We start from the raw sequence: 21,292 nt of genomic DNA, 5'->3' as shown, positions 1-21,292 counted from the left end.
CTTTTGTTTCAAGACTCGTGCCTACCCTTGCGCAGGCTCAAATTGCATGGCCAGCTCCTTCCCAGGTGCTTTGGAGCCACCATGGGTGGCTCACAGGAGTGACTCAGAGCACTTCTGCTCTTGCCATGCTAAAGCCCAGCTCCCTCTACGTAGGGGTGTTGCAGCACCATCATTCAGGCTGTATTCAACCCCTTCTGCTCTCTGTTGCCTGTATAAGCCAGGCAGACACCTTCTGTAGGGTCCTGGATACTGCCCTTCATCCCTTGATGTTTCTGAGCTATTCTCTGCCCTGTGCAGAGAAGCTGGTGTGAGTAGGGTTTGCCAGGCATGAGCTCTACAACTTACACTTTAAGAGTAAGACAGCACTGTTGCCAACTCTCTTTTCCCTCCCCATGAAAACAGAGACCCAATGACCCAGATGAAACACCTCACTCTGACCAGGACATTTCCATGGCACAGACTGCTGCCATGACACAAATTTTAGGATGCTCTTTGGTCCCAAACCACCATCCATGGAGTGCCCCTGGCTCCGGCTCTGGTACATGGGGCACATCCCCAAACTGGTGTGGAGGACAGCCCTGCCAGAGACCACCTCCTTCCCCAGACAGCTTCATGAGCAGCTTTCTTCATCCTAGAGAGATTACAGATTAAAAACTTCCACGCCAAAGCAATCTCTTCTCTTAACGAAATGCTTCCTCATAGGTCTACAGGCCATGGTGACAGTGTCACCGGCAGATCACTGGCATGGTTATCTGCCAGAAGGGAAGGCATCTATGTTACAATGAAAGCATTTTAAAGAGCGGATGGAGACCTTGCCAGGAGAGCCAGCCACAAGGAGAGGTGGAAAAAATGGAGCCAGTTAATCACCCTGCATGTGTTATCTGGGTGGAAAATAGTCTGAAAATATCTTGTATTTCAGAGCAAGCACATAGTTTTCAGTGACTCAGCCAGCTGAAGCCCTGGCCTCCAAGTTTCAGAGACAGGCTAAGCCCATCTCCAAGGCCAGCTGTTCCCGGGCAGCTTCCTAAATGGAAATGGCATTCAGACAACATAGCCCTGGGCACAGCTATTCCCACCTCGAACTTGGTGGCTTGCTCAGGATCCCCTAAACACAGAGATGTGTTGAACAGGTTCCTTTTTGTGGTTGAAGCAACTGTTGATCCTAGCATTTTACCAAATACCTGCTGGCCAGCATGCTTTCCAGAATCCTACAGGTTCAGCTCAGTAGGGGTAAAGGATCCTATTCACTTGCTTTCCCAGTATTTTAGGCATTTTGGCCAAGCTCTGGCTCAGGACAGAAGCAGCTGGGCAATTCAGCCAGCTGCTCAGCATCTCCATGAGCCATGTGGATGGGCTTGAGCCATCCGGCTTTGTGACAAGAAAAAGCAGCCCAAACCTGTATCTGATTAATAATTCTCATTTTAACAGCATATTTAGCACTGGGGAAAGATGCCAGCAAAAACTGTGGAGTCTAGTGCCTCATCCACCCACAGAATGGGAAAACACACAGCAAGGCATTGCTGCTGTCAGCTTCATCTAAAACCTGAGCGGAACAAGAGGACCTTTCCTTCTGAACCCGTGTGGCCCATGCCCAGCCAAATGGGTCCTGAAGATCATCAGTCCTGAGCACAGGGGCTGAAGGCAGCTTGCTCAGGCTGCTGGGGAGCCAACAAACACCCTGTCAAGCACCCACTGCTGTCCTGCACCCTACACCCAGCCAGGCTGATGCTACAGGACCCCTGGGTGCAGGATCTCCAGGGCTCCCCCAGATCCTTGGTGGAACAAGGGTCACATCCTGCAGATGTGGCACCCTGGGAGGGCAGTCAGTTGTGTGACAGATGGAGAAGCTGTTGGCACTAATGTGGTCTTCCTCAGGCTCTGCAGCCTACCTGCTTTCCATGCCAGCCTGGCAACCCACCTTTGCCACTGTTTTTTGGGCTAGAACTGCAGAAGTCTCCGCTTCCATTTTTCTCCCCCCCCCCCCCCCCCCCGCCTTTCTGAGCAAGTGCAACCTAAGCCACGGAGCACGGACAGTTCAACAAATAAGGGGAGGAGAGGAAGGTCCTGAGGCGTGGTGGGCATGCTTGGGCCAACGTTCCTAGCAGCCAAGAAAAGGGCTTGCTAAGAGGAGTCGTGGGCACAACCTGTCGACAAAGGAAAGCAGGGCTCCTGCACAAACAACCTGGCTCCACCTGGGGCAAGGGATTAGAAACCTCGGCACAGCCCTCTGATTCCTCCCAGCAAACTAACTGTGGCTGGAGGCAGGGATTAAACCCAGCAGCAGAGGAATGCGGCTCCTTCCCGCTGCGGAGTCCAAGTTGGCACCACATCCCCACTCAAGATGTGGCTTACATAATGCAGCTTATGAAAGCAAAATAGCCCGGCCGTGCCAGCCTGTGGGTAGGCCAGGATGGAGAGGACAAAAAGGAAAAAAAAAAAAAAATTGGCTGAGGTAAAGCCTGAGCTGCCCCACTGCACTGCCACCCCAGCACAACACAGCAGTCTTGCACCATCTCACCAGGGAAGGGAGGAAAGGAGCAGTGAGGGAGAAAGCTTAGGAGAGGCAAAGGGCCCGGTCCTCCTACAAGACTGAAGACTTGCAGCCCTGGTGCTCATTCTGGAGTCACAGAACATGGATTTCCCCCCCACACCCCCCCAGATTCCCCCTGTGACCCTAGGTTTCTCTCCAGCCAGGCAGGCTCCCATTGAGATCAAACCATGCATGCTCTGCATGCAAGGCCACTGCAGGTTTTGGGGGCTAACCCACAAGAAGCACCCAGCCTCAGATCTCCTTCCTTCCAAACACAGGCCAGACACCTCCAGGAGCACCTGGGAGAGGCTCTGATCCATACTGTCTCTCACTGGGGATGAAGACCCTGGAGACACTTCAGTGCAGAGAGCTGGGGCATGTTTTCATCAAAGATCATTGCACAAGAGAGGGGGACAGTCCCAAAACACCCGGCACTGGCTCAGAGCAGAGTCACAAGGAGCAAACTGAGATCACCATTTCTTCGTGAACTGGGCAATTAACAAGTGACACTTTTGGGCTTCCAGATGGGTCGTTACTCAGTGACTAATATCCCCTATAATCCGTGTGACCTTGGGAAAAGCTATTCATGTCTCCATACCACAAATCCTACAGATGGACTGGCCCCTTTATCACAAGCAAACAGAGTCAAGACTCAATTTAAAAGCCACAAGAGCCAGCATGGGAAACTGGCCACTGCACATAGGTGGCCAGTCCCAGCTGAAGAGCCAGGAGGACCTGCTGATGAGCTGCCCCAGGTCTGACCCTGCATCCAGCTGGCTGGGGAAGCCAGGCAGACCTAAGGAGATCTTCACTTTCAAGATCTCCCACTTGTTTCCTAAGCATCTGTCCTCAGTTTAATCAGTAACTGAACAAGTGGGATGAAATCCCAGCTCAGCTGAAGCCAAATTACTGGCAACCGTGACAGCAGGATTCCCCTCCCGGCTCCACCACCTTTCTCATCTGGGTCACACAAGAAACTACCAACTGGCCACACTTGACCTGTTCCCAGCAGGCTGGGCTCCAGCAACTTTCCAAAGCATGCCCTGGCCTCTTTCAAGAGAGCAAAGGACCTCCAGCCCCTCTTCTATAGCTCTGCACCAGCTGACAATGCAGCCGATGAACAGCAAGCGTAGATCTCAGCCAGGACTTCTCTGAACACCACACCGGAGGAGCTGCTGGACCTTCAGGAGGCATTTCAAGAGAGCAAAGCCAGGCTACTCTGATAACACGAGGTTCAAGCACAAACAGAGGCTCTTGCAGAGCTCTGCAAATCACCCTCTCAGCAGTCTGCGTCTGGCTCCCTTCCTGGGACCATCCCTTCCCATGACCATCCCTTCCCATCCTCCATGGGCAGAAAGAGGTGCAGGACAGTCACATGAGCCAATATCAACATCCCAGGAAAAAGGAAAAACACAGACTCAGAGAAATAAAAACAATTTTCCCTAGCAACAACAAGAAGTGCCTCTTTCCCCCCCAGGTAACAGCATCCAAAAGACAGCTCAGCAAAATCTTACGCACCTAAGACTGGCTGATTTCTCCTCCTGAAGCTGTGTTCAAGAAAGGAGAGGTGGTCACAGCCAGAGGCTGCATAAGGACGCAAAGGCCGATATACCAAAAAGGGTAATCTAGGAAGCTAAATAGCGCTAAAAAACACAAAAAAGGGTGGTGGTGGTATATGGATACTGGAGCAGCATCAGGGCACTATGAAAGTGTGAAAGGGTAGAAGAAACCCAACCAGACACACCTGATTCACCAGGATTTTCAGGAAGAGAAAAGCCCTCATGTCCTCATGGTAATTGGGCTGGCACAGCCCAGTGTTAAAAGACACTGCAAGTGTGATCTTGATTAGTTCATCTGCTGCAGGCTATATTTGAAGGGAGCTGTAGCTAATCTTATTTTGATTGCCTTAAAATTCAGTTATGGGGAAAAGCCTGGCATGTGAGCAGATATATTAATCGTTTTGGAGCAGTCTTGCCTCTGAAGCTGGTGTTTGATTAAAAGGGAGCACAACCAACAGGCACTTCAAAAAGCTGGTGCTATTTTTGACTGCCTTATTCAGAGCAGTTCCTGATGCTCCGATGTGCCTGGCAAACCCTTTAGGACCAATACTTGCATTTTCTTGTATTCAGCGAACGTTTCTATATCATTGTTCACATTTTAAGGACATGTGAGTAAACAGAGAAGAGGGATTCGCTTCCTCCTTAGAGGCTAAGATTAAAAGTCAAAATGTTTTATATAAATACATAAGCAGTAAATATAGCTTCTGAAGGTTTCAGGCTCAAATTGCAGGAGCTCCGTGGTCTTAAGAGGAGGCCTTTCTACCCTACATAGTTGGGGAAATGGTGTTTAGGTAACTGCAAAGGGGGCTTTAGGCAAAAAGTCAGAAAACAGTGTCTAGAAGAAAGGAAGGATTTTCCCTTCTGACTCACTATAATCTTTTTTTAACATATATTTTTAATAATCATCTGAAAAGCCATTTTGCAGCACAACGTTTGCTGTTTCAACCTTGTTTTCAGTTGGGTAATTGTGAAGTGAGTGGATAAATGCTTTCTCAGCTGAGAACAAGAGGAACCATTAAGCATCAAATTCGTGTCTGAAATTTATGTTCAAGGTGGAGAAGCAAAGGACTGAAGCCTGCTCCTGTTATCACCCTGATGGCCAGCCTGGAGATGGCATCCTCTTGGCATCCTCTACGGGGGGACACAAATGGTAGTCCACGTCTCTGCATCCGTGAGGCTCTGTGAGGCGCGGGGAGATGGTGTTTAGCCCCAGGACAAAACCTGGCTGCCCATCGGCTACTGTCTTGGCTGCTGGTGATTGTTGGTGGCCAAAACTAAGCTGTGCCCACTTTTCCCCCAATTCCTTTGTTCCCCAGGAGAAAAGGGTCTCTGGAGGGACAGGGCTCTAGCCTCGAGGATGCACAGTGTTTGGAGGCACAGGCACCTCAAAAAAAGCATTACCATGTCTTCTCCCTCCTTATGTGCAAATGCCCTTACAAAAGTTTCCTTAATTTAGGTGTAATCCATTTTTTTCCTCTGTAACATTTTCTTGGAAGGCAGAAAGAATAGTAGCTGCCCTCCCCCCACTCAAATCAACAGAAAACCCCAACGTCTTCGGGCTCATGAGTTACTCCAGAGCAGTGGGGGTTTCTTCTGGCTGCAGTATCCCTGCTCCACCCAAACAGAGGCCAAAGTCCTCGCAGTCACGTCACGATCGGAGGAAAGGACACAGTGTCTGCTTTGCTTCTGATCCAGTGACACTGCACCTCACACAGGCACAGGGAGATAGCATAATTTTGGGACTGTGGTAGGGGAGGTGCTACCTCGAATGTTCCCCAGAAGGCAGATACAAAAGACCACTCGGTCCATAAAAATGTGATGGCAGGAAGGGCCTCATCAGCCCAGCAGGATGCTCATGTGTGGTTAATCCATATTTAAAGATAGGAAGGGTTAAAGCATCCACCCCTGAAGAAAGTACCTCTTGGGGAGGTGGGGAATAGCACCACAAGCTAAATAAAGGACTTGGGGAGCAATATGACACATTTCTACTACCGTGCTTACTTTTCTAAATGCCTGGTTTTATACCCAAGGTGGATGAGCAACATTTTCTCCATAGGGAGAGTGGGAAAGGGTCCTTTTCCACAAAGCCCCTTTTTTTTCTCCTCCACAGTTTGCTGGAATTTTATTTTCTGTGGGATTTCTACATCCTGTAGAACTTGTGTGGAGGAGGCTGGGGAGATGCACAAACACCTGTGCTTACCCCGTAACCCTCCCTATGGACACTCAGAAGCCCCATCCCTTTCCCATACCAAGACAACCCCACTCCGCCCACATGACCCACCAGAGAATCTACAGCCACCTACAAAACCCCATTTTCTGAAGAGCACACATCGATTGCAAGACCCTCACCGTAAAAGTGAAAAGCCAAAGCCTACCCACTATCAGGGTCAAATTCCCTTCAAATGGTGAAGGCAACACACATACAAGAGAAGCTGCCAGGATGAATCAACAGAAAGGAGGCAGAAGTCGGAATTAAGGTTTTGTTCTTTTTTTCTTTTTTTATTATAAAAAAAAAAACTATTCAGAAGAAGTCCAAATGCAACGGAATATAACTGGCACCATCTAAGATACCCAAGTGTAAAATCCTGGAAGGTTTGAACCCCCCGGCACAAGCTGGGAGGTGCCAGGGCTGGCTGGGACAGGTGGCCTCTCCCTTCTCCTAGCCCCCATCACAGCAGGCAGCCCAAGAGCCAGGACACAACAGTGACATCAACGGTCTCTGTAAAACCATTCAGTTTTAGAAACTAAGAACATTATGAAAAAAAAAAAAAATCTAAAACTTTTTTTTTTCCTTTATCAAAAGCCCTGCTTTAGTGACATGCTAGCTCCGCTGGGAAGGTAAAACACCCACAGCTCTGTCCAGAACATAGTTAAGTTGACCAGTCAACTCCTAGTTCAGGACACTTTCTGCCTGTTGATCTAACACGCTCATAAGCGCGTCGCGGCTGCTCAAGTTACAGTGATAAATGCTTCTGTGGGCTTCCCGGTCTGGGAACCGCCTCCTGCAAACTCCACTCCACGCTGAAACAAATCTCATCCGAGTCTCCTCCACCGAGCCCTCCAAGCTCACCCTCAGTCCCACCTAAGGGCCCTCCAACAGCATCCTCCAGAGCTCTGCTGCTCTAGCCGGGTGAGTCATTGGAACATCATCTCTTTTTAAAAAAAAAAACCAAAAAAAACCCCTTTTGTATATTTTTTTGTTGTTTTTATATTTAAATAGAAAAATACTACTTCACTCTGTGTTATGAGCCAGAGACCAGTTGACTTCCAGTGACAGAACCAGGAGTCCTCCTCAAAGTTCCTACACTGAGCTCAATGCCAGAAGATTCCCAGAAGCCTCAGCATGGCCAGAGGGTGAAGATCTCCCCATCACATCATACAGGCAGGAGCACACAGGGCTCCATCACAACTCACGTCTTCCCTTCTCCGCAGAAGGGCACCAACCTTAGAGAACCATTAGCCTGCAGAGAGCCAATGGTGGGGCTAACACCCCAAACTTGACTCCTGAGGGAGTCAGCTATAGTTCTAAGCTTTCCACTTGCCTACTCGCTTTTTGTGTGTGCAGTCTGTCCCTGGAAGCCACTGGATCCCATCAGATGTACACATGAATTAGACAAAAAGTGAAACAGTGGTTAAAAGTTCTCTAACACCTTCTCCTCCTCTTGTCTTCTGAAGAGTCAATGACAAACAGACATCGATAAAACTAAATTTGCCCTCCTCCCCACCTCAAGACAACAAGAGTTACTGAGACACAAAACATGTTATCTTGTACCCTCGGGATTACATCTAGAAGGGAAGTTTAGGGGTGCTGAAAGTGTGGGGGAAAGGCAGTGTTTGTGGGCGCAGTCCGCTTAGTTCTTGTACTCAAAAGGCTCGTCTCCAGTTTCGTTGAGGAGACACGTGCGGACGAGGGCCTCTGTCACAGCGTAAGGATCACAGTTGGCGGAGGGCCGGCGGTCCTCGAAGTAGCCCTTCTTCTCATGGCCCACGTTCCTGGGGATGCGGATGCTGGCACCGCGGTTGGCCACGCCAGCAGAGAACTCGTGGATGTTGGATGTCTCGTGGAAACCCGTCAGGCGCCTGGCATTGTCCAGCCCCCCTTTGGGGTCATAGGCACGGATGTGGTACTGATGACGCTTGCTCAGCTTCTCGATGGCCTCTTCAATGTGCCTGCGAGGGGAGCAAGGAAGAGGGGAAGACACATTGAGTATCTAATGGACGGTACAAGCATCCAAGTCACAGCAGATTCACTGCTGTCACAAAGCCACTTCATGATGAAGCCCTACAACCCACTTTTCTGATCCTGTCAACACAGGATTTCTCTCTATTCATACTTCTGACGCAGGCTGGTTCTTGGAAAAGGATCCCCATGGCCTCAAAATTTCCCTTGGGAATGCTGTGTATGGGACACCACCAGTTTGACCCATGGCCAAATCTAACAGACACACTGCCCTGGGGAACCTGCTCTCAGAGGAGAGATTCCTTAACGTGGAAGTTTCTATTTGGGAAGCTCACATGGTCACAGGTTGGCTCATTATCTCAGGGCATCACTAAGATTAAGGCAAGAAAATGGAGCTGCCAGGAGGAATCCCTTCCCAGAGCTCCACTGCAACCCAGTGCCCGAAGTCCCTGCCTGGACATCAGCACATCAGTCCCATATGGGAACTCTGCTTTTACATTTCCAGGATCTTCTTGTTTAAGAAAACATAGCACTTGCTTCCACAGCCTGGCCAAGACAGAAGCAAATGGTCTTTCTATCACGGCTATGCAGAAAAAAAGGCCTATACTGAGTTTGTTTGTTTGCAGCATTGGCAGATCAAAAGATGGACAGCCTCGTAGAAATAGCTGCATCCTGGCTACCTGTGCTTCCATCAGTACTGATGGAGCTGTACTGCTGGCTGAATTCCCCACCCAGCACCAAGAAGGGAGTATATCATTATACAAACAAAAACAAAAACAAAAAAAAAAATCCAGAAGAAAGGTTCAAACATATAACCAAGCACCAGAGTGACATCTCCCATGTGGTCAAAAGCTCTACAAAAAGCTCGCTGCTACCAAGTCCAGCCTGCTGCCTAGCAAACAGATACTACCGGCCCATCTCAAAAAACTTACTTGAGACCTCCATCTTCCCTCATGTTCTTGGTGCTGAAGTTGGTGTGACAGCCAGCACCGTTCCAGTTCCCAGGGATGGGTTTGGGATCGAAGGACACAATGACACCAAAGTCTTCACACACCCGATGGAGGATGAAGCGTGCAATCCAGAGGTGATCCCCCATCTCAATCCCTTCGCATGGTCCCACCTGGAACTCCCACTGCAAGAAGGAGGAGTCACAGGCTCAGTGGTGCAAAGACACTCACAGTGAGACACTTCCCACCCCCTCATGCTCTGATTGTTGATAAAACTTCATGGCTCAGAGCCAAAAGCTCCTGCTGCCTGGGATTTTTCTGTATTAACTCATTCCATGAGGCACCTAAAACAATTTACCTGTGCTGGCATCACTTCTGCATTGGTTCCTCCAATTTTCACGCCAGCATACAGGCACGCTCGGTAGTGGGCCTCCACAATGTCTCTGCCGTAGGCTTTGTCTGCCCCTACCCCGCAATAGTACGGACCTGCAACGGCACAGGCGAACAGCAAGGGGAACATGAGTTTCCAGGAAGAAAAAGGCTTAAATTCAGTGAAGACTGAGCACGCACAGGGAAGAACTCTCCAAAGGCTTGGGATGTGTGGCAAAGCCCCAAAATCTGTTTTTCATGGAAGCACTAGCAGAGCAGAGCACTGACACAAAGCAAGTCCCTCTGAAAGTCTGAGCTTGTGCTCTGTCATGCTGGGCAAGAATTTAAGTCACCTGCAGACTAACAAACCAAGCAGCAAATTTAGATGTGGCCAATCTTCATCTTAGCCTTTCTGTTACAATCCTAATTTCATGGGTGAGTTTTTGCCAATATCCTGCTTGCTATAGTCCACCTTTGGTTCTAGGAACACCTCGAATCTTTCAGCTCGCCTGAAGCACTTAAGCTGCGTCACACAGATTACAGTTCAAACACGGCGTAAGGACTCCTGACTTGGTCCAGCATAGACTCCTGAGAGGTTACCTTGGGGTCCAGGGAAGCCATTGGAAGGCCACCCAAATGGATGTCCATCTGTCCCCAGAAGAGTGTACTCCTGCTCCATCCCAAACCAGGGGTGCTGGTTGGACACCATGTCCATAATCCGCCTGCAGGTGTGTCGGAGATTTGTCTCTAGAACAGAAAAGCAACATGAGGCTTATCAGCATCTCCACCTCCATTCCCCATTTCCACTTTATTTACAGTCTGTGTCCCAGCAGCATTGGTAAAGAATCCCAGGACTAGCCCTTTCTCCGCCACCAGCACTTTGTTTGCCCTTTACTTTCAGGGCAGGGATTATTTCTGTCATGCATGATGCTAAGGGCACGAATAGCATTTCAATAGGTCTCCCATTCCTCTCCCCAGAAACACCACCTCCACCAGAAGGTCCATTCACCTGCAGACTGGCGGTTGTATTTGAAGACCTCGCAGAGAACTAGTTTATTGGGATCCTTGCGAAAAGGGTCCCGAAACATGGCAGCAGGTCGCAGGTACATGTCACTGTTGGAGCCTTCAGCCTGGAAGGTGCTGGAGCCATCGAAATTCCACTCGGGGAGATCTGGAGCGGAGAGAGGAATGAGCCACAGTGACCCAGGGTCCCCGGTCACCAGGAGGATGGGCTCCCTGCCGTCCTCCAGTATTACAGAGGTGAAGATGCTTATAGAGAACAGGCCTACAATAGGTTTAATCCCAGCTCAGCCGATTTTGTTCCAAATGCGGGAGGCAAAAAAAAACCACAAACAAACAAAACAAGCAAAAGACAGGGGAGTGCAACTCCCGCCCCGCACCCTGGGTAACACAAGGAGCTGGGCTGCTGGCCAACACCAAGCAAACCGAGCAGTACTGAGGATGTTTCCCATGTCACGACCACCACCGGGATGAGCAGAGTACCCAGTCTCCTCGCAAGGGTGGCTAGGCAAGCTGGGAGAGGGCAGAGCACGAGCTATGTTCAAGCCGTAGGAAGAAGGGGAGCCATAAAATACCCTTATCCCTGTGGCATGGCCTGGAGAAGGTGGGAAAGCAAATGATGTGTAGGTGGAGTCTCATAAGGAGGATTATGGCCAGCTTGGTCCCCTCGCCCTCCCCTCCTGGCTGTGCACTGCCCTCCAGGCCAAAGCACAGCAGGAGCAGCAGTGAACTCCACCCGAGCAATGTTATCTTCTCCATATCCTGGGGGGAAAGTGGGAGGATGGGAAGCACAAAGATTTTGAAGGAGCTGTGCCAACCACTCCCTTAGAGGGAAAAGGGAAAGGAGAGACGGAGGAAAAAAAAAAAAAAAAAAAAAAAAAAAGATAATTCTGCTCAGTCACACACAGTATTTTCATTTCATAACTGTCTCCAGCCAGTACCATGGCAACCTGAGGAAAATCCTAATGCTATTATTGTGTAAGCTGGGACTGTTTGTTCTGAGGGACACAAGCTCTTAATTACACCGGATAGCTCCATTCTTTCCCCTCCACTTTCTTCTGCCAAACTACTTCCGGCCAAAACGAGTACTTGAGAGTCAATGGGCTGCCAAGGCCCTGCCAACAGCCCCCAGCCCTTGCCAACAGCCCCCTCCGCAGCGGGGGCAGCGCAGGGACCAGCTCCGAACCCCAGGCATCTCACTGAAACTCCACATCTGGAGAGCTGGGAACGTCCCCCCCCGGGTGTCTGGGGCAGGAGGTAACTGGGAGGGGGTGAGGAGCAGTGTCTTCCTCAAATACCATCCTTCTGCCATGAGAAGGGAGAAATGGCATCCTTTCTCCGGAGCAGCCAGGCACGGCTGCTTCTTCCACCTGGCGAGGGGCTGTGAATCCTGCATCTCCCCTCTCACCTTCAAGGCTCTTGGGCTCGTGGTCCAGTGTGCGGGTTTTGCAGCGGAGATGCTCCCCAGTCCCATCGATCCAGATGTACATGGCCTGGACCTTCTCCCCCTGCGGCAGCTTCATGTACATGTGCTTGATGGCTTTGCTCAGGTGGGAGCTCGCCGAGGTGGCCATGGCTGCAGACCGGACGAGGGGATTCCTGCAGGGAGGATACGAAAAACAAACCCAACTGTGAGCCCTCCCCTGCACTCCCAGATTTTTCACCCCCCGAACCAGGGAGGAGCACAAGACGGCTCAGCCACAGGGCCGGCCGCCGTCTCCAGCAGTCCCATGCCATTCTACAGGCAGAAAACACAGCAGCTCAGGCAGAGGCAGGCACCTAGGAAAGCCCTGCTCCAGAAGCGATGACTTCAAAGCGTCCCATTAATACCCAAACTCCTGCCTGCACCCTGCCAATAAACTAGGTCTTATACACCAAGCAACAGCCTTCGAAAGTGCTCCTCAGTCTTGTGTGAACTTTTCACCTCGACACTCACCACTGCCCCAGAGCAAGGCTCATAGGCAGGAAAGCTTAGCTGGGGCTTTCTTAATGTACTTGCTTCAGCAAGGAGAGCTCACCAGCCCCAGCTGCCTTCTCAGATCAGCTGGTCTGAAGTCATACAAGCCTTGTCTGGGGCAGGAGGCAGAGCAAAAGAAAGCGAGAGGCAGCACAAGCAACCCCTGAGCAGCCCAGGCAGCAGCCTTCCGGCAGCGATGGGGAGGCTGAAGGGGCTCTGCTCCCAGGGGCTGAGGGCTGCAGCATCCCCGCAAGCCCAGCACCGCCTGGAGCGGGGCTCCCGGGGACAGCCAGCCCCCGTGTGTCAGGACCACAGCGGCCGGGGTCCCCGCGCTTTTGCAGGAGCTTAGAAATGCAAACGATTTGGAAATTTGAAGTGACTTGGAAAGTCACTCCAACACCCTACCCCTCTGCAGGGAGGCTCGGGCTCCCCAGCCCACCATGCTATGGCGGGGCTCCTCTGCGCTGGCCGCGGGGCTCTACTCGCCCCGGGGGGGCTCCCCACCGGCCCCACTCCACTGCCAGAAGCGTCACCCACGCGTGCAGCTCCTGGCAGGGAGGAAGGCACCCGTATTTAAGCAAGCAGCTGAAGAGCCTTGTGAAGAAGAAACTGCAAAAAGCAGCTGTTTTCAAGAGAAAACTCGAGCTGCCCCTCCGCCTCCCCCCGGCAATTAAAAAAAAAAAAAAAAAAAAAAAGCCAAGCAGGAATTTTCCCCTAGAAGGTCTGGCCGCCGCGGAGCCCCGCTCCCGGCAGAAGGCGGAGCTGCCCCCCCGCCCCGAGGGGCTGCGGCGGGGAGGGCGCGGGCGGGGGCCGGCGGCGGGCACCCCCGTCCCCCGCGGGGCCGTTACCTGGGCTGGGCGTCGGCGGCGGCGGGCGCTGCGCTCCCACGCTCGGCTCCCGCGGCCGCGCCCGCCGCCGCTTTATGGCGCCGCAGCGCCGGCCCCGCCGCACTGATTGGGCAGCGGCGGCCGGGCCGGGGGCAGGACGGGGCCGGCGGCAGGGCGGGGGGGCCGCCTCCCCGCCTCCCCTTCCCCGCCGGCGGCAGCGGCGGCCGGGCTGCCCCTGCCCCCCGTCCTCGGAGGGGGCGGGGAAGTCCCCGCTTCGCCCCGCACCGGGGGCGGCGGGGCGGGACGGTCAGAAGGAAGAGGGAAGGTGGGGGTGGGGTCTGGGTCCTTTTTGCAACCCTCCCGCCCGAAAAAGAATAACCCCTCGTCTGCCATGGTTCTGGAAAAGCGGCGGCGGGAGCAGATCCAGCGCTTTCCGCGGCGTTTACATTAGCGGCTGCCTTTGCATAACTCACAGGGATGGAAATCAGCCGCCCTGGGTAAACAGGGCCGCGGGGGGAGAGCGGGAGGAACTTGGAGTCGCCCCAGGCCCTGGGCCCAGGCTCTGGCTTGTTCCACGTTTGGGGGTGGGGGAACAGGCAGTGCTTGCTCAATGCCCCGCTTCGCCCCTTGGAGCAGGTAGCAGGCTCCAGCACCTGAATTTGCAGCCAGGACCCTCGCTCCTGGGCACAGGATCGGTCACTGTCACACGAGGGGGGAGAAATCCCCCAGCCCCACCGTGGGTGCGGGAGCACCCACTTCACAGGCACCCGAGTGGCAAGAGGCACCCAGCAAACTGCAGGTACTGTCCAGTACTTTTCCACCCCGGCAGCTTGCTTGCTCACTGCCCCATCCCCACTCCTACTCAGCCCTCTGCACCTCCCAGCCCAGACCCAAGGGGCAGGGGAGGGATGCCAACACTAGCAGAAAGAGCTGCTGCCTGTGTGCGAACACGTGCATGCACACGCAGGTACCAGGCCAAGCACACGCCACCCACACACCCGCCTCGGGGTGACGGGATCCTGGGCTGCCCAGTGCCAGCTTGAGGCGGGGGGGGGAGGGGTGACGGCGCCAAAATTGCTAACCCTCCAGAAGCTGGACCCTCCTGACCATCACAGCCACCCTATTGAAGACACAGTCTCTCTACAGCCAAGGGAGAGTGGCCAGGGAGAGCTGGATCCTCAGCCAGGAGGAGCTGGAATTGCGGGCTAAGGCCTTGCCTTGATTTATTGCACATCTCAAGAGCCGGGTCCTCACCTTCCCTGTTGGGACAACCGGGCTCCTTCTTTATCACAGCCCTGCAGCAGCTGTAAGTGCGTGTTAATCCCTTGAGGCTGTCCAGGACCAAGGTGAAATTCAGGTGCTTTTCACCTCCTCACATTGTTTGGGCAAGGCAAAGCCACCAAGCATTACAACAGAAACTGCCTTCCCCCCCATACCCCAGTTCCTGCACCCTATGGATAGAGAAAAGGTTTCAACACAGAAACCAATGCTGTGTTTTACCCATAGAAATTAGCTCAGGATCCCATATTCAGACCAAGTTCAGCTGTGGTCACCCGAATCTAACGGCTCAGCTGAAAAAAAAGGAGGCAGGAGCTGGTGCTGAGACCCAGTTGGGCCAGGAGAGACCCAAAATAGCTCCCATAATGGGGAGCATCAAACCACAGGCAACGTAAAGCCATGCCCAACCCTTTTCCCTAGGTTTGCAGAGAGGGTTTGTTTAATCGGGACACTGACAGCTCCGATAATGCCAAATTCTTGGAAATGTGCTTGCTACCTACAAATTTCTCAGAAACTTTGGCCACCAGCGGTGGCTGCAAACAAGCCCAGGGCGTTTACGGGTGGAAGTCCCTGTGCCGGGGGTGATCCTCATGCCATCCGAGCCTCCGGGCTGGGCAGCTCCTCTTTTCACCCTCTGAGCTCCAAGCAACCCCGAAGGGAAGCGGGGAGCAAAGGCAGCTTGCAACGCAAACATCTCCTCTCCATTCAATAAATGCACGCCGGCTAGCAAACCCCTGCCTGGGAGAGACCCCCAGCGTGGGCCAGGGTTCCCTGGCCGGGGTGGGAGGGCGTCGCTCCCTGCGCCGGGGAAGGGTTGGTGGCAGTCCCATGCCCGTGCCCTCGCCTTGCACAACATGTTTACGAGCCAGCGGAGAAGCGCCCTCTCCCGGGAAGGCGGCGGGGGGAGAAGCGTCCCTTCGGCGTCTCGCAGGGCTGACGGCAGCTTGTTTACCGCCTGCCTTCCTCCCCTCCCCTCCTCCCCTCCCCTCGCAGGCTGCCGGGTTTTTTTTTTGGGAAACACGGCTCAGCCTGTCCCTTCGCCCAGCTGCGTGCTCCAGTGACCCTTATTGTCGCCAGCGTTCAACGAGACAAAAACCTCATCGGGGAGCTAGGGAAGGCGCGGTGCCAACAGGTGACACCTCCCAGGAGTGGAGTTAAATCAGCCTTCAAAGAGCCCCGCTCTGCACGGGCAGCGAGCCCGCCGGAGACAATGCGCTGCTGCAGGGGCAAGCCCCAACTGGCACATGTTTTTCTTTCTTCCTCCTATTAATTCGTGGGAACACCTTTATTCGCCTGCCCCGGCACTTCCCTCCGGCACGGGTTATATCCTGGAAGAATTGCCAGGGCTGGAAAGCGCCTGGCGAGCGGGGAGGGTCGGTCAGGGCCGGACTTCGCGGCCTCCAAGGAAGCAACGTGAACCCGGCAGGGACAGCGCACGGCGAGGTCCCTGGTGTCTCCAGGAGAGGTCTGGGGACCAGGACGGTCAAGTCCCTCAGGGTTAGCATGAGACCTGCCCACTCTTACGTGTGCCCGGTCTGATACCACCCTGGCATCTCTTTTTCTGACCCCAGCCAGGAGCCAAGCAGCAGCAAGGCACCATGGCTTCCCTCTCCACCATGCCTTGCTGGGGCTGCTGTGACCCATCCCTGTCCTCATGTCCTCATCCCTGTCCTCATGTCCCCAGATGTCCTGGGCAGTTTGCTCTTGCCACAACGGCTTTGCACCCGCGCCTGGCTGCTGGGACCTCCTGAAAGTGCAGGGTCATGAATTTGGGAATGTCTGAACATGCAGAAATGTCACACCACAGGGAAGAAAAAAAAAGGGGTGGGGGAATGGAATTCAAGGGTTAAAAAGGCAGGATATGAAACTTCTCTGTGGCTCAGGCCCTGGGGCAGGTGGCCGCTGGCTTTGCTCTTGCAGTGCTAGGACTCTTTCCCAGCTCCCTGGGGCCACCCTTTGAGGTGGCCCCATACTGCAGACCCTGCAGCTGGAGAGCTGGCCACCCCTGGGATCTCAGCCCCAACAGGATGCAGACCTGGTCCACTAAGCCCAGCTACCCATTTGCCTTTCACCAGCACTAAAAAAAAAAATCTTAAATAGAAATTAATGATTTCTTTTTTAAACAGAGGTACCACACAGGGAGGAGGAATGGTCCATTTTGTTGTGAACAGTTAGATCCTAGGAGGAGGCCTGACGCACCCAAAATGCCACAGCCTCCAGCAGTGGCACAGCTGGGAGGGGGGAGCGTCTCTCCTCTCCCCATGCCCAACAGCTAAGACATTCCCAAATTCAGATACACCATTTTCAGACCCATCTAGGAAAGCACTTTGGGCTGTGAGGTCCTGCATAAGGAAGTGAAACGCACCCAAGTGAGATCAGACATGGGCTGGATGTCCTGATGGTGCATCACCTCCATCTCTGCCCACTGCTGGGCACAGCTGCTTCTGCTTGGACCCCCCCCCAGTGTGCCCATTGCCGCTGGGACCTGTCTCTGGAGGGATTCGGGGCTGGAGGGACTGGAGATGCAGCCCCTTTTACCCATGATTAGCAAGGGCTGGAAAAATGAACCTAACGCCTTAGCAAGACAAGCAAGCGCTTAATTAACAAGTTGCCCCAATAAGACTCGAACAGCAGTCACCAACCGAGGACAGAACGCTCGCCGCGGGGCGGGGGAAACATCTGCGCCGGGGGGACTGACCTTGTGCAAGCAGCGGTGGCCGACCGGTCTCCCCTGGAGCGCTGCAGGAGGCTGATGAAACCCCCCAAGGCGGGGAGGCCGTAGCTGCTCGCCGGGTAAGTGAGCAAACATTGCACGCTCCGCAGCAGGCCCATGCTCCCTTTGAAGATGCTGCCAGGGTCAAGGATAGCCAAGGGGTGGTGACCAGAGGTCTTTCAGAGGCAGAGCAGATTACCTGGGCTGCACAGAAGGGCGATTTAGGAAAGCCAATTAATAAATAAAAACGTGCAGAGGCACACGCAAAGAAAAAAAAGCTCCCTCCCTATGCAGCTCAGCTGCAATACCCACCCATGACGCATTTAGGGGAAGAGGGGCCTTGGACTGCGGCAGCCAAGAAAGCCTTGTGCAAACCCCCCCGGTTGCTTGCACCTGCCTCTCCACCCCTTTCTCAGCCACCTTGGTGCCGGTTGCCGTGCCTGACGTCCACCTTGCCACCCCTCGCAGGAAACCGTGGCATTGCTTCGTCCCCGAGCAGCCCCCTTCCCCGGCTCCCCCCGGGGAGGGCTCTTTGCAGAAGGGGCATTGCCACTGCCAGCTCCGGCCCTGTCGGGCAGCAACCCTGGCAGGCAGCACCTACCTCTCGCCGGCTCTGCCCTGCATGCGTGCAGACCTTGCACAGAGGCCGAGCGCCTTCAGCGAGCAGGGGCCGCCGCCGAGAAGCACGTGCTCGCCTTCAAAAGCGACCAGGGGAAGCTGGAAGATGAGAACGTCAGGGGCAGGCGGGATTTGAGACCTAGAAATTGCTTGGCTCGGTTTGCTCTGTACAAGGGTGGAGAATATCCCAGGGAGCGCTCAGTGCATGCCTTTCCCTGCAGTTGGAAATTGGTCACAGTGTGCATTGGCAGGGTTGGGGTTTTTTTTTGGTTTGTGGGTTGTTTTTTTTTTTGTCTTTTTTTATTAGCACTGTTCATGCTGCTAAATGCACTCCCAGCTAGGTCAGGGCCGTGTTAGCTGTGGCTGGCAGATTAATTTCAGCCTAATACACTTCACAGCTCTGTAAGTGAGAGTGCAGAAAGTCTCAAAGCGCTGCCCAAGTGGATTCAGTGGTAGGATCCAGGCCCGACACTGTAACTTATAACAGGTAACTGCAAAGGGCTGTTGTCTGTGCCCATTCCCTATGGCTGAATTAGGTCCCCATCCTGCCACAGGACATGCTTAACCTGGACTGGTGAAGTCAACAGACCCAGCCACACATATAAGGTTACACAAGCGATTTCACTTGAGCTGGAGATGAGGCAAGCAAACCCAGAGCTTGCTGCAGGGGCTGTCAGGTGTAACGGGTCAGAGCCCAGCCTTCACCATAAATCCTAAGCAAGGAGACTACAGACAGATGGCAATAGGCTCAAAAATACTTCTGATTAATGTAGGGAAATACCAGAGATGTCCTTGCTGAACAAACAAGTCTTATGCACCTAGGAGACTGAGCATGAAAATCACATTGAAGAAAATAATCCTAATATAGTCAAGAAAGGGATGAATATTTAAAGCTGAACTGCCATACCTGAGACCTCAGACAATTCCAGTTTTAAGGTGCTATGGGCCCAAAAGGATCAAATCCATTGCTGATGCAGTCTTTGAGGTGTCGTAAACTATTTATATGAGATTAGGCTGGGGCTGTATGGGGGGGAGTAGGGGGGAACCAACAGTCTTGCCCCAAAAGCTTACTCTGGGCATATGATACTTGCACTAGAGGGAGAGCAGGTTTGTGCAGCAAGGTGCTTGCACTGCTCCCTCCCGCTGGTGTTTCCCATCTTGCAGGGGCTGTAGACCATCACCTGAGACCAAAAGCAATGCAGAGGTGTTTGGGGCTGCCGTGGGTCAGTGAGTACCAACTGCAGCTGGGGGGAAAACCAACCCCCACCTTCTTCGCAGCACCGAAAGGGCACCTCCCCACTGCCTGGGTAGGCTGTGAGCCACCAGCGACCACAGGCATCGAGACTGACCCCGTGGCCAGGCAGCCTTGGACTTCGCTGCTGCGGTGAGCCGTGCCAGTTGATGTTGGGCAAGGATAAGAAACCCAGCCCCGTCCCATTTGCCACCCCGGGAGCACAAGGCTGTGCCGCTGGTGGAGGTGGCCTCAGGTCTGCTGAGGGTAGGCTGCTCCCTGCACGGGGGGATGGAGGACGTGGGTAATTTGGGCTCGGACAGAGAGGGAACGAAGCCCTTCTGACGTGTTTGGTGTTGCAACCCTGCCCTTATCTTTGTACAGAGTCCGGCCACTCTGTGCTCCTCTCTGAGCCCCCTTCTAAATCTGGGCTGTGCTCATGTGTCCATCTATTTTTTTAAGCCTCTTTTTTTTAAAGCCTTTGGGGTTTTTTTTCTTAATAGCCACACAGCTCGCATGAACTCCTTTTGCAACGAGCCATTGCAGCAAGACTAACAGGGCAGATGTGCCCGTGCATGCACTGAGGAAACCCCGGGAAGCCGCAGGCAGGCTGAGTGGGGCTCCGTTCTGCCAGACCTCTTGGGGAGAAACTCCGTGGAAATGGCCCCGTGCATTCCCACAGTAACCGTGTCGGCTTGTTCCTGCTCACAACTGTGGTCCATTCCCACCAGAAACTGTCATAGTCCCACAGAGGTCAGCCCAGAGCCGGACGGGCGCCAGCAGAGCTACACCAGCCTCTGAGGAGCTCACTGGGCGTCTGCTCAGTTGCCAGCTGGAAAATATATTTTTTTGACAGTTACAACCTTTCCCCGAGGACTTCTGACTCTTTCATATGCGAGACAGCCACCATACCAGCTCATCCCTACCCCCTCTCCTCTCATCTCTTGGGCTTAGCAGCAAAAATCCTCACGAATTTGATTGGCGCTACTCCTCCCCAGGGTCTACCATAACTCCGTCCCGCAGCTCTGCCTGGCACCACTAGAATAAGGAGATATTTTGCAGCTCATGACTGCATTGTCACCGCGAGGACACGCATCCCACGTGCACCGCGAGGATGTGCACACCACCCACCGCTGTTAAAACCAACAGTTTCAAGCATTTGAATTAACGCAGTGTAGCTGGTGCCTTGCAGCATGGCAGGACGTGACCTCCCCAGGGCACACGTGTGTGCACGGACAGTTCAGGCGTGATCTCTAACACACTTTCACAAGTCTCTGTCACGTCCCTCCTGGCCTGGTACAGCACCACAGTTACCCTCCTTGCACAGGGCAGCCCAGTGATGCACACAGAAATGAGCTCACTTGCTCGGGGTGATGGAGCAAGCCGGTGCCAGCAGCCCAGGACTGTCACCCTGGGGTCCCCAGCACCAGCCCCACAATTAACTAGGAGCCGTCCCTGCAGTAATTGCGGCTGTAGAGTGACCAGCCCGTTGCTGAGCTGCAGGGCCCTGTTGCTGCTGGGGACAGCTTTGCATTCCTGATTTGACAGCGCCACCTCGTGAGGTGGCCCCGCTCCTGGGGAGCCCGTGGGGTGCAGGCAGCCGTCCTGCCCCACCGCTGCCTGCACCCGCTCCTGCCCGCACCCGCTCTGCACAGAGGCGGCTCCGGGGAGGCTGCACACCGTTTTGAGTGCTTTAACCTGCCCGTGCCCACGCAGGTGACAGTAACAGGGACTGCAGCCACAGCCACAGAAGGGGACGTGACACTCAACGTAACGCAAATGCGTTTTGTTAATGGCCAGGCCAAGAAAGCTCAGGGCTTCTTGGGAACATGAGTTTGGCAGAGTCTATCGCACAGCCCCCCTTAGGCAAGCACAGAAGAGATGTCCAGTGCAGGAGAGGCCACAAAATCCTTCCCACGCCCACGGACATCACAGAGCCACAGACAAGCAGACCCACTTCTCTGCTACAAGGCACATCAGAGACCCCAGGCACGATGGTGCCCAAAACCTGGAGAGCACTGGCAGCCCTGCCAGGTCTGACACCACGGCATTACAGACTGGGG

General features: G+C 53.7%; 1 protein-coding gene across 3 annotated transcripts; it reads right to left on the bottom strand.

Moving 5' to 3' along the window:
* Window positions 1-6,592: 6,592 nt before the first annotated feature.
* Window positions 6,593-17,570, bottom strand: GLUL (glutamate-ammonia ligase). 3 transcript variants are annotated; one of them, XM_082313493.1, is made up of 7 exons: window positions 17,366-17,570; window positions 12,014-12,204; window positions 10,595-10,756; window positions 10,186-10,332; window positions 9,575-9,702; window positions 9,202-9,401; window positions 6,593-8,259 (listed from the first exon to the last, which is right to left on the bottom strand). In XM_082313493.1, exons 1-7 carry the CDS (start codon window positions 17,497-17,499, stop codon window positions 7,941-7,943), a joined length of 1,281 nt encoding a protein of 426 aa, XP_082169619.1. In that variant the 5' UTR covers window positions 17,500-17,570; the 3' UTR covers window positions 6,593-7,940. The 3 variants fall into 3 exon arrangements, with proteins under 3 accessions (XP_082169619.1, XP_082169621.1, XP_082169620.1); XM_082313495.1 differs by lacking the exon at window positions 17,366-17,570 and adding an exon at window positions 13,411-13,465; XM_082313494.1 differs by lacking the exon at window positions 17,366-17,570 and adding an exon at window positions 12,968-13,221.
* Between the last annotated feature and the right edge of the window lie 3,722 nt (window positions 17,571-21,292).

The sequence above is a fragment of the Platalea leucorodia genome (assembly GCF_965183815.1).
Source record: "Platalea leucorodia genome assembly, chromosome: 5".
Taxonomy (NCBI): domain Eukaryota; kingdom Metazoa; phylum Chordata; class Aves; order Pelecaniformes; family Threskiornithidae; genus Platalea; species Platalea leucorodia.
Note: the sequence above shows the minus strand (reverse complement) of the source record. Positions and strands in the feature narration are given on the sequence as shown.